Below are 23,945 nucleotides of genomic sequence, written 5' to 3' on the forward strand. Positions count from 1 at the left end.
CAGGATGACTTAATCATCCTGCATTAAAAGGTAACTGGAAAGAAAAAAGCCAAAGCTTTAAGAAGTTGCCTTTGGAGTGACAGGACCATGAGTTCTTTCTTACCCTCACACCTCAGAAGGAAGCCAGATACCCCCTTAAGTCCCTGGGCTCTGCTTGTTCTCCCTTGCTCTGAGCTTAGTCAAGGTTGGTGCTCTGATTGAAACTACATTGTTCTTTTCTTATGGGTCATTTCATTTTAATTGTTGTTCAAATAATTTTTTTCTAAATTTTAGGCAAAAAACCTTACTAGTAATTTAAACTATCTTAAGATGCCATGATCATGGGAAGTACTTTTAGGGAGTACTTCCTTAGAGTACTTTGCTTTTAGTAACAGAATTTTGAGCTACAGAGCATCTGGGCAAAACTTAGATCTGGTTGATCTCCACATTTTACAGATCAGGAAACAGGAATCCAGGCAGTTAGCTCAAGTGCTAAGTAGGCATGTGAAACAGATTTAGGTGGATCATTTAATAGCACCAAGCCAGCTAGTGGCAGAGGCAGGTTCAGGCCCCCAGAAGCCCTCCCTTACTCCACTATCCCCCTGAGGAGGCTCTGGGTGTCCTGAGAACTTGAGCTAGATCCTGTGTCTCTTTCATCTGTCTTTCTGGTTGACATTTGGCTATCGCCCCTGCTGAAGTTAGGAGATTTGGGTTATAGCAGAAACTATTATTGAAGATATAGTTTTAGGGGCAATGGAGAGCAAGCATCTCACCAATTCTAGCCCTGTGATCATTTGTACTAATAGGCAGGCTAGTTCCTGTCCCTTGGCTGGCCAGAAGTAGTAAGAGACCACAGGCAGTTTAGCTTGTCTACCAAGATCAACCATTGACCTAATATACTGATATCTGTGATTGGATTAGGTTCAAATTATGGGAGAGGTGGTGCTACATCCTACTCAAGAATGATAGTTTAGTTTCTTTAGTGGAAGTCTGCATAAGTCAGTTCTCAACTGTAAACACATGGCACACTCAAAACTGGATAAAGAACTTACAAGACAGTATATTCACAGCTGGGAGCACCCGATTCACTAGCAAACTTAAACTTGAAGGGATAAGGACAGACAGCAGTTCCCAAAACTTGAAAGGAGAGAGTCACATAAGATTAGTTGCCTTGTAAGGACAGTGACTTACTTTTTTCTTTCTTTCTTTTTATTTAAGTTCTGGGATATATGTGCTGAACATGCAGGTTTGTTACATAGGTATACATGTGCCCTGGTGGTTTGCTGCACCTATCAACCTATCATCTAGGTTTTAAGCACCGCATACATTAGCTATGTGTCCTAATGCCCTCCCTCTCCTTTACCCTCATCCTCTGACAGTCCCTGGTGTGTGATGTTCCCCACCCTGTGTCCAAGTGTTCTCATTGTTCAATTCCCACCTATGAGTGAGAACATGCGGTGTTTGCTTTTCTGTCCTTGTGATAGTTTGCTGAGAATGATGGTTTCCAGCTTCATCCATGCCCCTGCAAAGCACATGAACTCATTCTTTTTTGTGACTGCATAGTATTCCATGGTGTATATGTGCCACAATTTCTTTATCCAGTCTATCATTGATGGACATTTGGGTTGGTTCCAGGTCTTTGCTATTGTGCATAGTGCTGCAGTAAACATACCTGTGTATGTGTCTTTATAGTAGAATGATTTATAATCCTTTGGGTATATACCCAATAATGGGATTGCTGGGTCAAATGGCGTTTCTGGTTCCAGATCCTTGAGGAATCGCCACACTGTCTTCCACAATGGTTGAACTAATTTACTCTCCCACCAAAAGTGTAAAAGTGTTCCTATTTCTCCACAGCCTCTCCAGCATCTGTTTTTTCCTGACGTTTTAATGATTGCCATTCTAACTGGTGTGAGATGGTATCTCATTGTGGTTTTGATTTGCATTTCTCTAATGACCAATGATGAGGTGCTCTTTTTCATGTTTGTTGGCTGCATAAATGTCTTCTTTTGAGAAGTGTCTGTTCATACCCTTCACCCACTTTTGATGGGGCTGTTTGTTTTTTTCTTGTAAATTTGTTTAAGTTCCTTGTAGATTCTGGATATTAGACTTTTGTCAGATGGATAGACTGCAAAAATTCTCTCCCATTCTGTAGGTTGCCTGCTCACTCTGATGATCGTTTCTTTGGCTGAGCAGAAGCTCTTTAGTTTAATTAGATCCCAGTTTGTAAGGTATAAGGAAGGGGCCTAGCTTCTATTTTCTGCATATGGCTAGCCAGTTTGCCAAGTACCATTTATTAAACAGGGAATCCTTTCCGCATTGCTTGTTTTTGTCAGGTTTGTCAAAGATCAAATGGTTGTAGATGTGTGGTGCTATTTCTCAGGCCTCTGTTCTATTCCATGTATCTGTTTTGGTACCAGTGCCATGCTGTTTGGTTACTGTAACCTTGTAGTATAATCTGAAGTCAGGCAGCTTGATGCCTCCAGCTATGTTCTTTTGCTTAGGATTGTCTTGGCTATATGGGCTGTTTTTTGGTTCCATATGAAATTTAAAGTAATTTTTTCTAGTTCTGTGAAGAAAGTCAATGGTAGCTTGATGAGAAGAGCATTGAATCCATAAATTACTTTGGGCAGTATGGCCATTTTCACACTATCGATTCTTCCTATTCACAAGTATGAATTTTTTTTCCATTTGGTTGTGTCCTCTCTCATTTCCTTGAGCAGTGGTTTGTAGTTCTCCTTGAAGATGTCCTTCACATCCCTTGTAAGTTGTATTCCTAGATATTTCATTTTCTTTGTAGCAATTGTGAATGGGAGTTCATTCATGATTTGGCTATTTGTCTGTTATTGGTGTATAGGAATGCTTGTGATTTTTGCACATTGATTTTATATCCTGAGACTTTGCTGAAGTTGCTTATCAGCTTAAGGAGATTTTGGGCTGAGATGATGGGGTTTTCTAAATACACAATCATGTCATCTGCAAACAGAGACAATTGGACTTCTTCTGTTCCTATTTGAATACTTCTATTTATTTCTCTTGCCTGACTGCCCTGGTCAAAACTTCCAATACTATGTTGAACTATGGTGATAGAGGTCATCCTTGTCTTGTGCTGGTTTTCAAGGGGAATGCTTCCAGCTTTTGCCCATTCAGTATGACATTGGCTAAAGGTTTGCCATAAATCGCTCTTATTATTTTGAGATATGTTCCATCAATGCCCAGTTTGTTGAGAGTTTTTAGCATGAAGGGGTGTTGAAGTTTATCGAAGGCCTTTTCTGCATCTATTGAGATAATTACGTGGTTTTTGTCATTGGTTCTGTTTACATGATAGATTACATTTATTGATTTGCATATGTTGAACCAGTCTTGCATCCCAAGGATGAAGCCAACTTGATCATGGTGCATAAGCTTTTTGATGGGCTGTGGAGTCGGTTTGCCAGTATTTTATTGAGGATTTTTGCATTGATGTTCATCAGGGATATTGGCCTGAAATTTTCATTTTTTGTTGTGTCTCTGCCAGGTTTTGGAATCAGGATGATGCTGGTCTTATAAAATGGTTAGGGAGGAGTCCCTCTTTATCTATTGTTTGGAATAGTATCAGAAGGAATGGTACCAGCTCCTCTTTGTACCTCTGGTAGAATTTGGCTGTGAATCCATCTGGTCCTGGGCTTTTTTTGGCCTGTGGGCTATTAATTACTGCTTCAATTTCAGAACTTGTTATTGGTTTATTCAGGGATTTGACTTCTTCCTGGTTTAGTCTTAGGAGGGTGTCCAGGAATTTATCTATTTCTTCTAGATTTTCTAGTTTATTTGCTTAGAGGTATTTATAGTATTCTCTAATGGTAGCTTGTATTTCTGTGGGATCAGTGGTGATATCCCCTTTATCATTTTTTATTGTGTCTATTTAATTCTTCTTTCTTTTCTTCTTTATTAGTCTGGCTAGCCGTCTATCTATGTTGTTAATCTTTTCAAAATACCAGCTCCAGGGTTTACAGACACCTCATACAGGAGATCTCCAGCTGGCATCAGGCTGTTGCCCCTCTGGGACAAAGCTTCCAGAGGAAGGAGCAGTCAGCAATCTTTGCTGTTCTGCAGCCTCCGCTGGTGATACCCAGGCAAATAGGATCTGGAGTGAACCTCCGGAAAACTGCAACAGACCTGCAGAAGAGGGGCCTAACTGTTAGAAGAAAAACTTCTTCTTCTAACAGAAAGCAGTACCAAACAGAAAGCAGTAACATCAACATCAACACAAAGGACCCCCATACAAAACCACATCCAAACATCATCAGACTTAAAGATCAAAGGTAGATAAATACACGAAGATGAGGAAAAACCAGCACAAAAATGCTGAAAATTTAAAAGACCAGAATGCTGCTTCTCCTCCAAATGATTGCAACTCTTCTCCAACAAGAGCACAAAACTGGATGGAGAAAGAGTTTGACAAATTAACAGAAGTAGGCTTCAGAAGGTGGGTAATAACAAACTCCTCTGAGCTAACAGAGCATATTCTAACCCAATGTAAGGAAAGTAAGAACCTTGATAAAAGGTTACAGGAACTACTAACTAGAATAACCAGTTTAGAGAGAATATAAATGATCTGATGGAGCTGAAAAACACAGCACGAGAACTTCGTGAAGCATACACAAGTATCAAATAGCTGAATCAATCAAGCAGAAGAAAGGATATCAGAGACTGAAGATCAACTTACTGAAATAAGGCGTGAAGACAAGATTAGAGAAAAAAGAGTGAAAAGGAATGAACAAAGCATCCAAGAAATATGGGACTATGTGAAAAGACTAAATCCGTGATTGGTTGGGGTCCCTGAAAGTAATGGGAAGAATGGAACCAAGTTGGAAAACACACTTCAGGATATTATCCAGAACTTCTCCAGCCTAGCAAGACAAACCAATATTCAAATTCAGGACATACAGAGAACACCACTAAGATACTCCTTACGAAGAGCAACCCCAAAACACAAAATCATCAGATTCTCCAAGGTTGAAACAAAGGAAAAAAATGTTAAGGGCAGCCAGAGATAAAGGTCAGGTTACCTACAAAGGGAAGTCCATCAGACTAACAATGGATATCTCTGCAGAAGCCCTACAAGCCAGAAGAGAGTGGGGGCCAATATTTAACATTCTTAAAGAAAATAATTTTCAACCCAGAATTTCATAACCAGCCAAATTAAGCTTCATAAGTGAAGAAGAAATGAAATCCTTTACAGACAACAAATGCTGAGGGATTCTGTCACCACTAGACCTGCCTTACAAGAGATCCTGCAGGAAGCACTAAATACAGAAAGGAAAATTCGGTACCAGCCACTGCAAAAAAACACCATAATATGAAGATCAACGACACTATGAAGAAATTGCATCAACTAATGCACAAAATAACCAGCCAGCATCATGATGACAGGATCAAATTCACATATAACAATATTAACCTTAAACGTAAATGGACTAAATGCCCCAGTTAAAAGATACAGACTGGCAAATTGGATAAAGAGTCAAGACCCATCAGTGTGTTGTATTCAGGAGACCCATCTCATGTGCAAAGACACACATAGGCTCAAAATAAAGGTATGGAGGAATATTTACCAAGCAAATGGAAAGCATAAAAAAAGCAGGGGTTGCAATTCTATTCTCTGATAAAACAGACTAAACCAACGAAGATCAAAAAAGACAAAGAAGGGCATTACATAATGGTAAAGGGATCAACGCAAAGAGAACTAACTATCCTAAATATATATGCAGCCAATACAAGAGCACCCAGATTCATAAAGCAAGTTCTTAGAGACCTATAAAGAGACTTAGACTCCCACACAATAATAGTGGGAGACTTTAACATCCCACTGTCAATATTAGACAGATCAATGAGACAGAAAATTAACAAGGATATTCAAAACTTGAACTCGGCTCTGGACCAAGCAGACCTAATAGACATCTACAGAACTCTCCACCGCAAATCAACAGAATATACATTCTTCTCAGCACCACATAGCACTTATTCTAAAATCGACCACATAATTGGAAGTAAGACACTCCTTAGCAAATGCAAAAGAATGGAAATCATAGCAGTCTCTCAGGCCACAGTGCAATCAAATTAGAACTCAGGATTAAGAAACTCACTCAGAACCACACAACTACAAGGAAACTGAACAACCTGCTCCTGAATGACTCCTGGGTAAATAACGAAATTAAGGAAGAAATAAATAAGTTCTTTGAAAGCAATGGGAACGAAGACACAACATACCAGAATCTCTGGGACACAGCTAAAGCAGTGTTAAGAGGGAAATTTATAGCACCAAATGCCCACATCAGAAAGCAGGAAAGACCTAAAATCGACACCCTAACATCACAATTAAAAGAACTAGAGAAGCAAGAGTGAACAAATTCAAAAGCTAGCAGAAGACAAAAAATAACTAACAGCAGAACTGAAGGCAATAGAGACACGAAAAACCCTTCAAAAAATCAGAGAGTGACTTTCAGTTGAAGGACAGAGCCAGACCAAGGTGACCGTACAGGGAAAAAGCTGGGAGAGTGAATACCTAATTTCACTCTTCCCTGTCTCTGATTTCCAGCCCAAATAGAAGCCAGGAGGAGCAGACACCCTGCTGATGGAGCCCAACGAGGTCAGCCTCCCATGGCTGAGAGAAGAATGGATTCTGGTTCTGGAGGAACAGTCAAAAGATATGGGCAAAAACTTTGTCACAGTATTGGCCACTTTAAAAAATAGATATATTCCATACTTCTGCAGTGAGATGGGCTGAAAATATATTTGAAGCTGTTATATGAAAAGCCACAAAACCTTTCCTAGCTCCAGCTCCCTGGTTGTAGTTTCATGACTGTGGTTCATATGTTTTATTTTTAAATTCCCTTTTCTATTACTGTTTTAAAATGTACTTTGTCTAAGATATGTATTAAAGGGCCATATTTTATGAAAGTCCATAAGGAGGCCTTCTTTGAGAAATGACATATCCCTTTTTCTTTAACCATCACTCTCATCCCCTCTTTGGCTATGACATTTCCATTGTTAGCAGTTGGTAGGAACTAGGCCAAGGATCACAAGAAGCCAGGAATTGCTGAGCTGACTGAACTGCCTTTACTCCCCTGCTTTGGAGCACCTGGATCAACCATACACATTTACTGCTGCTTCTGATGATGTGTTTTTACACTGAATGCATTTTTCATGTTGTTTGTTAAAGATATGAAGGGAGTGTAACTCAGATGATTCTAATAACATAATTATATTGAGATAGGACTAAGGGAGAATTTTGGTGTTTGCAAAGAAATTATTTTTAAGTTCTCTTTTTTTCCTGTAGAAAGACGTCGTGTCTCTACTGAGAGCACTCATGATGATAATGCCTCTGATAATGACGAAGAAAAGACGGTAAGGCATTATTTCCTTTATCAAACAATATACAGTATAAAAATGCTTCTTTAAAAGGGTAATCGAAGTTCTGACTGATTCACATATCATCACGCAAGACTTTTATACAGAAAAAAAACAGCAAGGAGGGGTTGCAGGATAATATAGCACGAAAAATATAATTAGACTTTTCCCAATGTCTATAATTAAACAGGCTCTACTTGCTTAAATACATGGTTGTTCTTCTTGTCTCCTATTGCTATTTGTAGAGAAGATCTCCAATGGCATTGTGCATATGAGGGTGAGCCAATGTACTTATTCTTATGATAGAAGCATGAAACATGGGATTGTATACAAGTGGAAAGAAACACAACTATAATTCACTTGCAAATTATAGTTTGATTGTATACTTCCTTTTTACTGCATTCCTTTTATTATTTACGTGTTCCATTAATCAGAATATAAATAAGGGCTAGGAGTGTGATAAACTTGTTTTCCCACTGTTAAAACCCTGAAACAGCTAGTAGGGAGATTAAAATTAACTGATAAGACTCAGACTTATTTTGTAATGGTCTCATGGATTTTTAATTACAGATGCAAGCAATAGACTAAAGCTTCTTACCGCCCACCCCAAAACACTACTATCATTAAATATTTAAGATATAAATGGTTATTCTGACTTGAACAACAGACATTTAGAGTCTAATTTTTCTCAGTTCTAGCGTCTTTCAGGAAGAGTACAGGAAATGAGAGAAGACCTTGACAACCTATGACAAGCATCGTTAATATCCATTGACTTCATATCCCCTTTCTGCACTGCAATTCTAGGCAATGGCCTGTCAGACCGGACAGTTCTACCACTGCAAAGACTTGTAACCATTTTCTAGTATCACATTTACTTTTCAAGACATAAGGATCATTCACTGACCCACCACCTGCATTGAGTATACATGCCCGGATGTTAAGGATTCCAATTTAACTTCGAAAAGAACTGTTTCATTCCTTTACATTCCCGTTCCAGTCAGCCCAGGAGGTTACAGTGAGCTCTCCGCTAAGAATCAGGAAGAAATGCATCACTAGGGGTTGATTCCCAATCTGATCAACTGATAATGGGTGAGAGAGCAGATAAGAGCAGAAATCACCTTAGTGGAAAGGTTAAAAACCAGAGCCTGGAAACCAAGATGATTGATTTGACAAGGTATTTTTGTCTAGTTTTATATGAATGGTTATATCATGGTAACCAGCTCAATTTGGAATGAATCTTAGGGAGGCCAAAGAGTAAGACTGTCAGTATCTTTAAGATTGCTAGGAAAAAGGGCCCTATCAACATAAGAATCTCTGAAGTTAGGTTACACCTGACCACACGAGGCTTGCATAGTTGATTGACTAGCCATGAAGATAATTTGAACTCTTCTGGCTCAATTGGCATATTACTAGTCAGTCTTCTAATAAATTTAGATGTTCATATAAATTTTTAAGCAAGAAGAGAAAGGAGAGCTCAGCTAATCTAATCTGTTTCCCTTAATTTTAGTCATCAACTTACATAAAAGAAACAGTCTACTCTTAATGCTTGTGAACTTGTCACTATAACCAGGCTTTTGCGATCAAGGTTTTGACTCTATAAGAGAAAGCAAATTCTGAATTGTGGTGTAACTGCCACCTGGTCCAATTTTATCATATGACCTCATTTCACAATCCTATACCTTGTATGTGGTTAACTCTGTTTTTGCTACAATGTTGTGATGGGTTATCACAAATAGCAAAGTATTAAGAATTCCAGTCAGAATGATGATTATTAAAAAGTCAAGAAACAACAGATGCTGGTGAGGCTGTGGAGAAATAGGAATGCCTTTAAACTGTTGGTGGTAGTATAAATGAGTTCAACCATTGCGGAAGACTGTGTGGCAATTTCTCAAGGATCTAGAACCAGAAACACCATTTGACCCAGCAATCCCATTATTGGGTATATACCCAAAGGATTATAAATCATTCTACTATAAAGACACATGCACACGTATGTTTATTGCAGCACTATGCACAATAGCAAAGACCTGGAACCAACCCAAATGCCCATCAGTGATAGACTGGATAAAGAAAATGTGGTATAAACACCATGGAATATTATGTAGCCATAAAAAGGAATGAGATCATGTCCTTTGCAAGGACATGGATGAAGCTGGAAGCCATCATCAGCAAACTAACACAGGAACAGAAAACCAAACCACATGTTCTCACTCATAAGTGGGAGCTGAACAATGAGAACACATGCACACAGAGAAGGGAACATCACACACCAGGGCCTGTTGGGGTCAATAGGTGCAGCAAACCACCATGGCACATGTAGACTTATGTAACAACCTGCACATTCTGCACATGTATCCCAAAACTTATTTTTTTAAAAAAGTAACTTACGTATCTTAAAAAAAATCCATTGTGAAGAAAAACTCAATTGAGATAATATTTAAGTGTCTACCATCTCTGCTTCCCCCTAACCTTGGTTCCTTTTAAAAATTATGTCCTCGTGAAAGAATATGATACTTAAAACTGGATGCATCCCCAAGCTGAAGTTTGACTTTACTGAGTATGTGCCTGGGGTGTGCAGAAACAATAGCATCCTGACTTCAAGATTGGTAATATGACAACAGCAAATTTCTAAGAAAAGGTTTGGGATATAGAGATGTTTCCTGAATGTAAACACTGGCTTATTAAAGCATAATTCCAAACTTATTTTTTACTGAAGTTTTAAAAAATTACCATTTCAGGAAAAAAAAAAAAAAAAACTAGAAAAGTTCCACGTTAAATGTTTTGTGTTTTCTCATTGGGTTGCGACCGATAGTAAGAAGAAGCGACTGCTTTGGATACAGCCTGACACACATCTCTGCTAGTTCACTCTGTGGCTGTGCATCCCCCTCCACCAACCACAAAACTCAAATTTGGTTCGCCTTGCTTAAAATGGTACCCTAATTTTTCAAGAGGATTCACTTTGATCTGTCTGAGCCAACCCTGGCAATTGCAGTCCTCTTGCCACTAGACTGGTTCAGCATAAGAAGGTAAAGAAATCCGTTCCGTAGGATATAAGGAAAAATACTCCAAAGGTCTGTTTCTGGGAAGGTGTTTCTCCATTTTAAAAAGAGGTTGTTGTATGAGGAGAAAATGCTCAGGACTGCTGAAGTCCTCTTACAATGACAAGAGATTCAGACAAGAATGAACCTGGATCCTCTGATACCACTGAGTCCCTGAATTAATCTTCAAGCTACCCATATGAGTCAGGGTTGGATCAGGGAGGCAGAACCGGAGAATGACAGAATAAAGATTTATTATAGAGCTTCAACCTTACACAATTGTGGGTGCTGGTGGAGAAGTCTATGCCAGGCTGCTCCCTCTGCATCTCGTCCTGGGCCTGAAGTCACTGTAGGTCGGCTGTGCATGCAGCGAGGATGAAGGGAAGTCCATAAGAATAAACAGAACCCATGTCTGCCTCACGGCCTCCACTGCAATGCTGTGGATGATCTCAGGAAAAGCTGGTGCTGGTTGCCATGGAGCTGCACACACACCTGGCCAGGACTCTGCAAAACTGGAGGAGGAGGAGGCTGGCAGGAGCTGGAAGAGCTCTGGGTCCAAGGAGCTGTCTCTGGTCCCTTCTAGCTCCCCTTTTTGGCCTGGAGTCATATTTTCAAGCTGTCACAATGCTTCGGTCTGTACACTGACCTTATGAGCGTAAAATAGCTGATTTTTGCTTATCAAAGTAATGCAAAATTCTTTATGACCTACTCCAATCCAGAACCACGAGACAGACGAATTCCGGGACATGTTCCTCCAGCTGAGCTAAATTGGCACTGCAGAAATCCAGCATATCACCTGTCACTGAATGTCTTGTGTGGGGTTACCTCCATGTTTAAAGTGTGTACCAGCATATAGCCTACATGTGTGTTGATTAGGAGAGTTTTGCCTACATGTTCAAATTGCCTAACTATGGCTATATTTATATCACAATGCTGAGGAGATTTTATGACTTTCATTCCACCACTGCCAGCTCACAATATACGTTCATAGATGTAGGGGTGAATCAAGCCAAAGTTGCCTAACTTCAGTAAAAACCATTCACCAACATGCCCTAGTCCCCATGGAGCGTGATTGGTCTAAGCACATCTATGAGTCCTACCCATTAAGAGGAAATATGGACAAAGGATTAAGCATTTATTCATTTTTTAAACATCAGAATCAAAAAGGTTCTTCCATTTATTTAATCTGTCATGTGAAACATTACAAGGTAGTTTATTTGCATTTGAGGATCAAAAAATCCCCATTAACTGTGGAAGCAATGATATTCCCTTTAATTATTTTCTAATTGCCTTGTTTATATGGTGTGAAAAGCAATTTAAACATGTTTTTAAAAAATGTTTCCAACGCAAGCTAAGTTTTTGGCCATGAAACAGCACCTTCCTTGTACTTCTCCAGCTGCTGTCCTTTCAAAGCAGGGGATACTATTCTTTTTGAACCTGAAAAACAGAATGTCAGTGAGTTCTGTGAATTTCCTGTGATTTTCACCAGTGGAACACATGCCCAGAACCAAGCTGAGTCCTTTCCAGAGGTAAGCAGGCCTTAGCCAACTCTTCATTAACTTCAAAGGGAGGCAGGGAATTGAGACAATTATCTGCATTATAGAAAGCAGACCCGGGTAATTCACCCCAAGGGTATGCTCGGTCACTCTCAATTTTCTGCCTGCCTTGTCTTGCCAGTGAAGGCAGCACCCTCTCTAGCCAACCCCATGAGGAGAAAGATTCTGCAGCCACATCACCAATTTGCTCCCCAGCCCTGACACAGAATTCTTTCAGCAAACCTTTTCCTTGTGTGTATGACAGTTGAGGGATTTTTTTGGCTTTTCTGTGAAGGGGAAACAATTAGTCATTGCACTGCCGTGGAAGGTTTTCCTATTCCTCTCTAGCCTCTCAAAAGCAATTTCTGCTTTACTCACTGTGTTCTTTGTTGAAAAGAACTGTGGCAAAGTCGAACGCATGGCATCTGTTTTGGAGGCCCTTCGACCTCCTGCAGCTGAATGCAATTGCAGCACATGGGAAGCACCTCCCTAAACAAGTCATTACATGGGGTTGCTGGCGGGCTCTGCAGAGAAGACCCTAAATCCAGTGCCACAACACTTCTCAAATTGGGGCCAGAGTTCAAACCTCTTAATTGGCCCTCTCGCATAGGACTTATCTTTGAGGCAGCTATTCAGACATCAGTAAAAAATTTCTGGAGTCTCTCAATGATTCATGTCTTATATTTATATCTAAGTATCTTCAATATAACCAACTCTTAGGCTCTCCTTCAAAAGAGATGCTTTTGACCTCCCTTAAGGTTGTATTTATGCATATTATTGGCAACCCTATCAACTTACCTTGCAGGGTTACTAGTAATTCAGTTTGGGCCTGGAAAAATTTGTATAAAATAATCAGGAGTCCATGGAACAAAGATGATTTTAAAAAGCACAGATGGATCAGCTCAAAATTTGGAGTGCACTCTTTCCATAGTAGACACATACGTGACTTTGTACCACGTCAATATGGAGTTGAAGAGGGAAGATGTTTAAGATTGAGGCAGTGAAGGAAAACAAATGAAAGAGTCTTGCTTTGTAGTTCTCTGCTTTATATTCCTGATTCTGCCCGAAAACACAGAGAAATTGGGCTAGTGACACACCATGTTTAAAAAGAAAATGAAATGATGGTGCCTATGTATGCCAGAAGCTACGCTCAGTGATTCCAGGCAATCTATTAGCTAATATCGCATGATCCAATCTCCTCTGATTCCTTTCTGCTAAAGCCAGACCTCATTTAAAAACTGTGTGTTCCTGGGAAAATTTTAATAAGGAAGCCGAGACTACCTGACCCTACCAAACATTCAGTACATTGTTCTTTGTCACTCTACCAGTAAAATCATGGCAATGGCCTCTACCATTAGATTAGAAGAATCATTTCATGGACCAAAGAGATATAAAAAGATCCTTTCTCTGTGTTTTCAGGCAGAATCAGGAATATAAAGCAGAGAACTACAAAGCAAGACTCTTGCATTTGTTTTTCTTCACTGCCTCAATCTTAAATATCTTCCCTCTTCGACTCTGTGTTGACATTGTACAAAGTCACGTATGTATCTACTACGGAAAGAGTTCACTCCAAATTTTGAGCCGATCCATCTGTGCTTTTTAAAATCCTTTTCTTTCCATGGACTCCCGACTGCTTTATACAAATGAATCCAGGTCCTAAATCTCAGATCCTGCAAGTTAACATGGAAGCATTTGAAAAGTATAAATACAATGTGCATGCCACTCAAATGCTTAGCATTTCATCTACCTGGACAAGTATAATTTAGTAAACATGGGAAGACTTTATTGGAACCCTTTGTTCTTATCTTTTAAAAGCTTTTAAAGAGAAAAACAAATTTCTTGTTACACTGGTCCATGCAATGACATCAACCCTAAACAAACATGATTGAAGAGTTAGAACAGAGTTGAATACCTGCCGTACCTTTTTCCCAAACTCTCTTGCTTTAATCTTGAGTTTATTGACTTGAGATTCTGCCACCTCTGCCCTTTCCTTCACTTCATTCAACTCATGTTGCTGCTTCTTATACTTGGAAAGGTATTGATTGGCTTGTGCTTCCTATAAAAATAATAAAAAAAGAAATCTCCATGCCTATATAGTCAGGGTTTTTTTTTTCTGCTCTGACATGAAAAAGTTGAATAATGTGAAAAGAATCTAAACTTCTGAGTATTGAATGGGATATTGTATTTTGGTATGATATATTAGGATTCAGACTTTCTAGCAGGTATAAGATACATTTTTTAATAACTTTTGTTCCCTGGAAATTCAGAACCTAGTTGGCACTTTTCATCAACTGGATACAGTAGAGCTCTCGCAGACTGAAAATGTGCTGGAATAACCACAGTTGTCTGTTTTGTCCTGAGTTTAACATCCTATTCTACCCCTGAGTAGAGGGGGCTTGTCTTTAAAATTATATGGGTCAACAGGTAATTATTAGACCTTGAGCTAGAACAGGTAGTATTTTAGGACAGATCATTGAAATAATCAAAACCCTCAAGAGTTAATATTAGGGATAAATCAATATATATGACACTTAACAGTTACATTCCCTGTAGTTATAGATACTGACCCAGGGATGGCAAGTACATTTCAATTTATGGTGGTTTTGTCCACAACCATATCCAGGATCATCAAGAACAAATACTGTGAACCATGTTTATGTTTACCCTAGGTTTGGGGATGAGGGAGACCCCAGGGTGACTACCTTGCCCAAAACCGGCCTTCCCTACATGACACTCTGCTTTTACCTAGCTCATTTCTTGTTGTGCACCTGTTTGGGTGAAACCACAAAGGTAAAGGAGAGAGCTCTGGCTTCCTGGAGGGAAAAGCCACACACATTTTTGCCATGGGTGAGAATTCCAACTTGAGAAAAAAAACCGAGAATGAGCAGACTCTTAGCTGAGCTGGCCCTCTCTGACAAGCTGCTTGCTGAGCTCAGGGCCACAGATCTCCCTTAATCAAAACAACACTGGGAAATCCAGGAGGCTGCAACTTCCCAAGGCACTCACCGCCACCTCGACTTGCTGCTTGTAATTGTGCACTTTTAGCTGAAGTTTATCCATCTGAGTTTGCATCCTGCTCAGATTCTTCTTGTCTTCCTCTGCCTGCAATACATAGGCATGTATGGGAAGGTGATTTAGAGGATCCAGCAGTCTACAATGGGTAGTCTCATTTGGGGAAATAAGGGTTAGGGAACTTTATTAAACATCATCTCAGAGTTGTAATTTTTAACAATGGGTTTAACTCACCCAAGTTCCAAGAAATTGATAAACAGAACTGTCAGCACTAATGGTCATTTATCCTGATCCACCAACCTTTGCTGAAATGGGAGTTAAACCCATTAGGTTCAGTTTGGGTCTGAATGTCTTTCCAGCTCAACCAAGCTATATCTGCCTGAAGCTATATCTGTATACTTAAAATTAGTAGTGAATTATCTACTGTTATATTTTACTTTAAGGTGGTGGTGGTGGGGGTGCATTCCAGATGACGAGCTAAATAAGAAGCTGTATCTTTATTCAGCAGGAATGAAGTGCATTATTATAAAAGCCACATATGCAAAAATGAAAACCAATTGCTCCCCAATCAAAACAACTATTCCCTGAACTTTCTAATTGACTCTTGGTTTTGAGTAATAAAACTATAGAAAAGATAAATTTCCTGGAATTCTGATGCAGACATCAGCAGAGATAGCAAAGAAGATTCTACAAGCTGTGGGAACCATGGTGTGCCTATTCTCATTGCCTCAATTACAATCCAGCCTCAGGCTGGAGAAAGGAAATCTGGTGGGATAATGTTTCTCAACTGTGCTCCACAGAGCCTTTGGTATTCCAGGGAGAGAGGAGGCTAGAGGCAGGCAGGTAGATAGGGCTCTGCCTGCCCCCTCTTTCCTCATGTCCCTTTAACTGGAGTATTTCCACATTGGAGCTATTGAACTTTTCAAAGGAAGAAATACCTCAATTTGCTCTGGGTGGAGAAGCTGATTTAATCAAGAAAGATCTACTGCTGCTTAAAATTTTTTTTCTGGCTCCATTTGACCTATTCCATCAAATATGAACTTTTTTGGCAGCTTTAATGTTCACCCTACTTACCTTCCATTCCCCCCACCACCACGAACCCATTCCAACCAGGTCACCCTGTTTCCGCAGAGCTCCCCTGCTTACTCTGTCCTCCTTAGGTTTAGCCAAGCTGTTCTCATCATCTGGAATGCACCCCCCCACACACCACCACCACCTTAAAGTACCATATAAAAGTAGATATTAATTACTAACTTTAAGCATCAGGAGACAGGGATGAATATATATGAAAGAACCTAGTTGGGGAACTGAGACAAGTCTGGTTCAAATAAAATCCCTTCTTTGTTTTTATCTGCCTATCCCTCGACTTCTCAGGTTTATAAAATTCAAAAAATTTGTAGCATTATGTGCTTACAGTAAATTATAAAATCAACACAAGTTTAATTGCTAACAATCAGTTTACTGAGAGGAGAGTAAATTGGTGGTAAAGGAGGCCACACAGAAGAAAACTGAAAAAAGCTAGAAGTGGTTGCTGATGTTCTGATGTCCCTCCCACATGGGAAGGCAAAGCCACTGATGCTAGGCCTAGGTTCCCATCTTAGCTGTGGGGCATTGAGTAACTGGTGGCCATGGCTATGCACTTCCTAGATTTCCCATCAAGAAAAGAACTTGCCATTCAGCTGTAAGAAGTGCCGTTACCTGATAATCTCCAACTGCAGTGCCTTTGGGACCTGCCACAGCATTAGCATTGAGGCCATACACTTCCCAGGCAGCCCCCAGGCAATGGCTGGGCACAGTAAGTCACTAGTGTCTGGCCATTTCTGCCCAACATGGGAGTCCTTTCTGGGCTATCTTCGTGCTGGATGCTTGCCCAGAGCTGCACTACAGTCTGACACTCTTCCCATCCCCTCTTCCTCCCTCAGCCTCTCCTTTCATGTCTCTGCCCCATCCTGCTTGCTTGCATCTTCATCTTTCATAGATGTCACTTCTAATAGATCCCTTGTACATCTAATTCTATCCTGGCATTTGGTTCCTAAAGAACCCTCTCAACACAGCAACTTAACCAGATTGTATTTCCTTATCCCTAAAAATGATACTACATTCTTGACTAGATGTGTAAGATTAAATAATATCTACACAGATTCCTAGATGTAGGAGGCAGTTGATGGTAGAACTGAGTAGGTGGGTGGAGAGTGAGGGGCAGAGGAACTATCTTGACCTTCTATAGCAACTACAAGTACCTAATCTTATGTTCTGCTTTATAGCACATTTTTCTAGGTGCTGGAGAGAGAAAATAGGACAAGTTTCCAAATGCTAGGGGGATATAAAGGAGAGGATAAATGCGGCATGGGGACCAGTCATAGAACTGCCATGGAGCGGGACCACACTTGACTCCTTTCCGGTAGCAGAATCTTCCCAGAGGACTTCTCCTAAGAAAATGATATTTGTGTCCCTTTCAAAATGACATTTTTAATTGCACCTAGGAATGGGCTATCACCAAACACCCTGCCTCCTTGTCCTGGTGGTTATTTTGATGATTGAAATGACTCAGCATTAACCTTGAACATTTCAAAATCAAGTACCAGGAAATGTGGAGTGTCCTCTAATGTCTTTTTAAACTTACAGGGTCTAGCCTAATAGATATTAGCTGATTTGATGGCAGAAAATAGGCCTATCTAAGCATTCTGTAGACACTTGGAAGAAATTAATAAATGCACCTCATTCTAGTACATGAGAAACACTAGGATTATTACAATGAAGAAACAAGGGTAAGGCACAATAGAACAAGAATGCATTCTTTGGGACAATGAAAACCAAAAAAATATGTAACTTTGGTTTTTTGTCCTATAATGAAGTTGTTTACAGAATAAAACAATAAGAATAATCAATAGGAAAATAAAAAGAAAAATCCAGACATTAAAGCAGCATTTCACACCATCAACATGGGTGGTTTCTCCACCCTCCTCAAAAGAAGAGTAGAATAGCAAACTTTTAAGTTCCCAAGGTGTTTACCTACTTAGCCATACATACCATGGGCCCACTTCTCAGTGGCTTTGATATACCTAGCATGGTCTAAAGAAGTGTCAGACTAACTCATCTTACAAAAGGAACCACTTAAAAGAGCTGTGCAAGTCACTCATTTCGTCTTAATTAGCCCAAGACAATGCTTCTGAAGTGCTGTGCTTTCTTATCTATCCTTCCTGCTGCAAGGGAAGAAGACTTTGACATCTTTAACAACTCAGCCTCAGGAACCAGAATCAGTACTAAGCAGATCTTGCATTGGCTTTGTCAAAGAAGCTGTAAAAATGGGTGCCTAAAACGAATTTGTCTTTGTATTGGAATAAGCTATCATGTGCAGTGTGAGAGAGCTGGAATAAGCTATCATGTGCAGTGTGAGAGAGCTGGGATAAGCTATCATGTGCAGTGTGAGAGGGCTGGAAAGTGACTTATAACATCTGTGTTCAACAATGGAAATCACACATCTACTGTGTGACAGGGGGATGCCAGACCCTAGAGGGGAGAACAATACAGTGCCTCTGCCATCAGAGAATCTATGTTGACTGCATTAGAAAGAAAAAGGAAGCAATGATTGAAAGCGAAAATGTAAATGATGATATTTTTACTTTAGAAATGCATTAGTTACTTGTAAGAAGTCTGCCCACCTCTTTTCAATTATTGCTTGAGACCAGTGTTAGTCAACAGGTGAGATTCAGAAAGCTTCAGAGGTCTCTCTTTAGTATTTTGTTTCCACCTGGCACTAGCAACAGTGTCCTCAGTGGCCTTGAGTGTTTGTGCAACCAGAAAATAGGAGTGGAAATGCACCCCGCTCCAATTGAGTCAGCATCCCATGTAACCTGCCAGCTGGGTAGCCACCCCGAGCCTCTGCCATTAACTTCATTTACACATTGTTCTCACTCAGCCACTCACAGGAAGGCATCTTTATGAAAGCACTGCAAACACTATGTGTGAAAAAATCCAGATGGTATAAATAGCTTTTCACTTCTAATTGCAACTTGCCGCTCACATTTTGTTTCCTGAGAGCTCTGAAAAGACTGATCCAAACCACTAATAGCACAGGAGCTCTGGGAGGGTGAGTCAGTGTCTACTGCTGAAGGAGAACAAAGATGAAGAGAGAACTGCAGGAGTCCCAGAAGGCCATTTCAGGCTTGAAGGAGCACTTTTCTGCAGGGTAGCGCCCAACCAGCTAAACAGGGAATGGTTTGGTTTCCCGGAGTACCTGATAGGTCAGCTCTTTGATGCATCGCTCAAGTCTGCGGGCTCCCCTCTGGGCCTCTGCACTGCGACGGATTTCACCCTCCAGTTCACCTTCCAGTTCACGAACCTGCAACCAAAACGTGACCTCAGACCACATGCTGCCAGCAAGGCTGGCCTTCTATTTGCCAATTGGCACAATCATTTGAAAGACAGCAAAGTGTCAAGGGAACATGCACACACCATTTCTGGTAGTACTTAGACAGGACAGTGTCTCAGGAAAACTCTCGCCAAAAGTAAGATCTTTTATGGATTCATAAAAGAACTGTTTAGACTGAAATATGTGAAAGGCGAATTCACACAGATATGAGAAGCTTTTTTCTTGAATTACAAAATCACACCCAAAGTGTATGTATGAATGTATATGTAAGTATAGAGAGTAAGCAATGTGTAGCCCACTTGAGGATTTTGTCAACATACTACCTAATCTTCAGCTGCTTTCTCTACATCCAGCTCTGACTCTCTAAAGAAATCGGACGCTGAGTTTATGTCACATGTATGTCACCCACAACCCTACAGTCCCGCTTTGTGGGAGAGCTATCACACAGACGAACTGCCTGCAACCTTATAGAATTACACAAACGAGCTTAACATTCATTCAATGCAGGTGCCTACTACATACCACACCCCAGTGCTAGGATACAGCAGTGAACAAAACAGACAAAAATCTCCTCCCAGAATTAGCATACATTCTAATGAGGGGAAGCAGACAGACAAAACAAAGTAAAATGTAGGCTATGTTTGATGGGGACAAGTGCCACAGAGAGAAATAAGGCAGGAGAGGGACTAGGGAGTTGATGTTGGCTGCTCCCCCTGGCTGGGGTGCCCAGGTATCCTCTTTTTCCTGCTTTCTCCTTGAGGCCAATGCCAGTTTCTCCAAGAAGCCTTCCTGAGGACGGGAAGGCCAGTGCCCTGAGGCATGAATGTGCCTAGCGTATCTGACCCCACCTCTTACTCCCCACTGGAGCCATTCTTCCCTCCTGTACCTCCTCAGAGAGGTGCAGTGTGAAGGGAGGGGAGCAAGTGTGCAACTTCCTTGTGGATGAAGCCCATTTAAAGCAATCTTCTGACACCTGTCATATAGGAACCTGACACACAGTTCTGTCTGTCGGGATGTGAGCTCTTACAGGCCCTTCTACTTTTTTTTAAGCACTCGTTAAGAATTTTGGGGGCAACTAAAGTGATTAAAACACCTTGGGGAAAAACTGCTCTACTAAAGCAAATCCTAGACATCATGTAATTCCACCTGTAAATACTATTGGATATCATTCTAACAGGTAATGATGGTACCATGGTTGTGTCTTTAAGAATATTAACCATAATTCCTTAGTATTATCTGATATTAAGGAGTTCATTGCTAGTCATTACTACTGAGTTATCACTGGTTCTAGGCCATAATAGTGAACAAACAGCAATTGAAAATAAAATCTGGAAATCTTAGAATTGAGTTGGAAAAAACAGTTTCGTGTATTTTTTAGGGGAAAAATGCATACTTTTAAATGCTATACCTATATGCCATTTCTCTTATACCAAAAATCTTGGTTCTTATATATGTCATTGGATAAACAATGGTCTTACTGCTAATAGCAATTAAATGTTGGTATTTTGAAGTTATAAATGTATGCTTTTAGCCATTCTCTTGTTATTTTGTCCTTATATTGAGGGATGTATGGACAAAACATTATGTTTAAAGGTCACTGAGAATAATTCTTACTTGTGTATGTTTAATGCCCCCAATTTAATATATCGTTAACTTCATTTGCTTCCACTGGTGTTAAAATTTTAGGGACTGCTGAGTTTTTTCTTTGACTTAAATTTGTTTTTTTAATTATAAAGTATGCAAATGATTTATATGATTTTCCAATCAAAACAACTAAACAAGGCACATTATGAAGGTCCGACTGTCATCTCTGTGTTATCCTCTTATAGATAGTCATTTTTATTTTTCTGATTTATCCTGTTACCATTTCATTTTGAAAATACAAGCGTATGTGTACACCCTCATATTCCCCCACTTTCTTGAACAAAAGGATATACGCTTTCCACATTGCCACATTGCCCTCACTGTATGACTGTATGGAGGTCCCCAAAATGTACTTTGATATTCCATTGTATGGATATACCATAGATGTGCAAAGGTGATACCTTATTTTTCAGAGGCCCTTTTGAACAATCGAATCCTAGTTGAATATTCTTTCCATTCTTGTAGCATTTATCATATGCCTTGTCTGTAGTCATTAAAATGGATTCAATAATTTTACAAATCTTATTTTCAAGATGAGTTACTACTTGTTTTTAAGCTCCCTGAAGGCAGATACTACATCATTTCTATCAGTCCTTACTGTATCTTCTCTGAGTCTTTCTTGATCATTGATTTTAGTTGTTTTCCCTCTCCTTTCTCTGGCTGTCAGAAAATGGGCATTGTCTGCAGAGGAAATAACAGGAACAAAGGCACAGAAGCAAGACTGCCAGGGGTATGTTTGGAAACACCAGGTAGCCCTGGAGTGAGAGCCTGGAGCTGGTGAGGTGAGCAGGAAGGGCTGTTTGTTAAATAGCAGGAGGGAAGTCAGATTTCATCCAGTCCAAGGAAAGTCCTATGTGCTCACCCAAAGTCAAGCAAAGAATGAATGCATATATTGAGATCTGACACTCTCAAAGATCTGAAAGTGCTAAAAGCAAAAGTGATAAAGGATGTGTGTGTTGAGGGGCAGATCTGGTGTCACATTCCAGGACAAAGAGGTCTTGAATTGGGGACTGTCAAGCCCTCATGATTACCCAGACTCCTACCCTGGATTCTAGTTTCTGGATTTGTTTTCTACTCCCCATCAGGGCTGTCTGTTCAGCTTCAGCCAGCCTTTTCTGTAAGTCTGTAATTGTCTGCTCCATATTTCCTCTTGTCTTTTCCAAGTGGGCAATGGTATCTTGCTTCTTCTTCAGTTCTTCTGACAAGTTTGCTGCCTGGGGTGGGGGAGAGGGTGAAAAAGGGACTGAGCTAGTACAGCAGTAAATTGATCTTAACATTTTTACCCATGATCTTCAGTTCCTGGTCTGACTGGCTGCTGCACCTTGCCTCTGTATATGTGATCTCTTCCCATGATAATCTCCCTAACCACTACCGCCCTCGAGTTTGTTAACAGTAACGCAATAGAGACAGCAGTAGCTCAGGAGAGAACAGGGTGGAGAGAGTGGTGGAACAGGAGAGAGTGGTGGAAACAGACCAAAGATGAAGAACCATATGAACATTATTATACAACACCTGTACTAAAAGAAAGATGACCAACTGAAGCAACGGCTTTTAATTGAATAAAGCACTGGGATGATTGATTATTGAATAAAGTAACTTGTTTCACATTAATGAACCAGGAAAGATATGGAGAAGTGCCTACAAAAATCTATTCACATCTCACTTCTATAATTCTGTGATTCACTACACAAACAAGTTTGGCTGCAGGAATTTGGCAGTAACAGATGCTCTCACTGCCAATAATCTGGCATGAAAAAGGTTAATTGTGAAGCCTGCTCTTGGCTTTGGCTATGTGTACGAGGGCTTGGTGTCTCGATGCAGTCGTTAAGAACTGTTTTGAGAATCTCTAGGTGCATTTAATGTAAGAACATGGCCCTCACAGCCAAAGCTTTTCTGTCTATCAGGTTACCAACCATTTGCAGAATTTAAGTGTGAGACTTTCATGCAGATGGTGAGGGCAAAGCATGAATTACGTTCCGTGATGTGGGGTTGGGACTCAGAGTTAAACTGTGGGAGGTTTGGAGGGTGGGTCAGAGATGAGTTCACTTTTCAACACACTGTCAAGAAAATCTTGTCAAGGCAAGATTAAGCAGAGAGCATCTTCATAATGTACGATTGCATAAATTTATCAAACAGGAGCAGCTATTTTTATTCCTTTCTACCTATGTGGATTTTCATAAATGTTACACATATTTGTTCCCTTGGCCATCAAACATCTTCAAGGTTTCACACACCTCGTTTTCATCAGAGATCAGAATACTTGCCTTGACACAAAATGGATGAGTGATAGGCATGGTTGCCCATTCTTAGAGGGGGCTGGATTCTACAACGATTAGGTGACTGGGATTTGGTGCAATGGTTTTGTTTAGTTCCCCAAGTGTTAAATAACTTGAGCAAATACAGACACAAGCTCTTTACCTCCTTTGAATTTTAAAATGACTAATGTAAAATATAATCAAATGTCCTGTCTCCTAGTTTAGCGGGGGGGGGGCATCTGCTTCCCTTCATGTGGGAGGATCAGGGCTGTTGCATGTAGTTGTGCATTTGATGGGCTGCACAAAAGCTCTTGATGGAGAAGGGGTGAGCAGAGACAGAAACCAAGCCGGAGCCCCACTCTGCAATGGGACCTTCAAAGCTGAATCTGCCACACACAAACCTCCCCCTCCACTAATATCTTTCTCCCAGTGGTACCTTCCGCTAACCATGCCCTCTGAGAGAAGTGCTGCATCTGCCCACAGGAGGTACCCAGAGGGTGGCCTTTTTTCAGTCCCTACAGAGGTTCACCAAGGTTGGCAGCCAACTCTGAGTTCAACGTCATTTAGGAAAATCACTGCCATCAACAACTGGAAAATAAAGAAGGTATAGCAGCCCTGAAACCCTTTTTTACCAACCTGATTTTGCTCTTTAAGCAGTAGTACAGGTTGTAAAAAAAAAAAAAAAAAAAAAAAAAAAAAGTGAATTAAGCATTCTTTCCAA

At 40.3% G+C, this 23,945-nt stretch overlaps 2 protein-coding genes across 11 annotated transcripts in view; one reads left to right on the plus strand and one right to left on the minus strand.

The window, feature by feature from the left end:
• Positions 1–23,945, plus strand: part of HHLA2 (HHLA2 member of B7 family) — a 114,117-nt gene that overhangs the window by 66,898 nt on the left and 23,274 nt on the right. For 6 of the 9 annotated variants that reach the window (XM_017870864.1, XM_017870868.1, XM_017870871.1 and 3 more), the window contains one exon: positions 7,298–7,365. In XM_017870864.1, coding sequence (XP_017726353.1) covers positions 7,298–7,365 — 68 coding nt within the window. Of the gene's footprint in view, positions 1–7,297; positions 7,366–8,060; positions 9,283–11,802; positions 12,021–23,945 lie in introns of those variants that run through there. The other 3 variants (XR_001885326.1, XM_017870867.1, XM_017870869.1) reach the window with 3 other exon arrangements.
• The window catches only part of MYH15 (myosin heavy chain 15), a 71,301-nt gene continuing 57,999 nt past the window's right edge, over positions 10,644–23,945 (minus strand). Inside the window, exons 17-21 of one of the 2 annotated variants that reach the window (XM_017870863.1) lie at positions 22,013–22,183; positions 19,191–19,295; positions 14,948–15,043; positions 13,863–13,997; positions 10,644–11,843 (exon numbers count right to left, since the gene is read on the minus strand). In XM_017870863.1, coding sequence (XP_017726352.1) covers positions 11,829–11,843; positions 13,863–13,997; positions 14,948–15,043; positions 19,191–19,295; positions 22,013–22,183 — 522 coding nt within the window. In that variant the 3' untranslated portion in view covers positions 10,644–11,828. Of the gene's footprint in view, positions 13,998–14,947; positions 15,044–19,190; positions 19,296–22,012; positions 22,184–23,945 lie in introns of both variants that reach the window. The other variant, XM_017870862.1, reaches the window with a different exon arrangement.

The sequence above is a fragment of the Rhinopithecus bieti genome, unplaced genomic scaffold (assembly GCF_001698545.2).
Source record: "Rhinopithecus bieti isolate Rb0 unplaced genomic scaffold, ASM169854v2 scaffold_5478, whole genome shotgun sequence".
Lineage (NCBI taxonomy): Eukaryota > Metazoa > Chordata > Mammalia > Primates > Cercopithecidae > Rhinopithecus > Rhinopithecus bieti.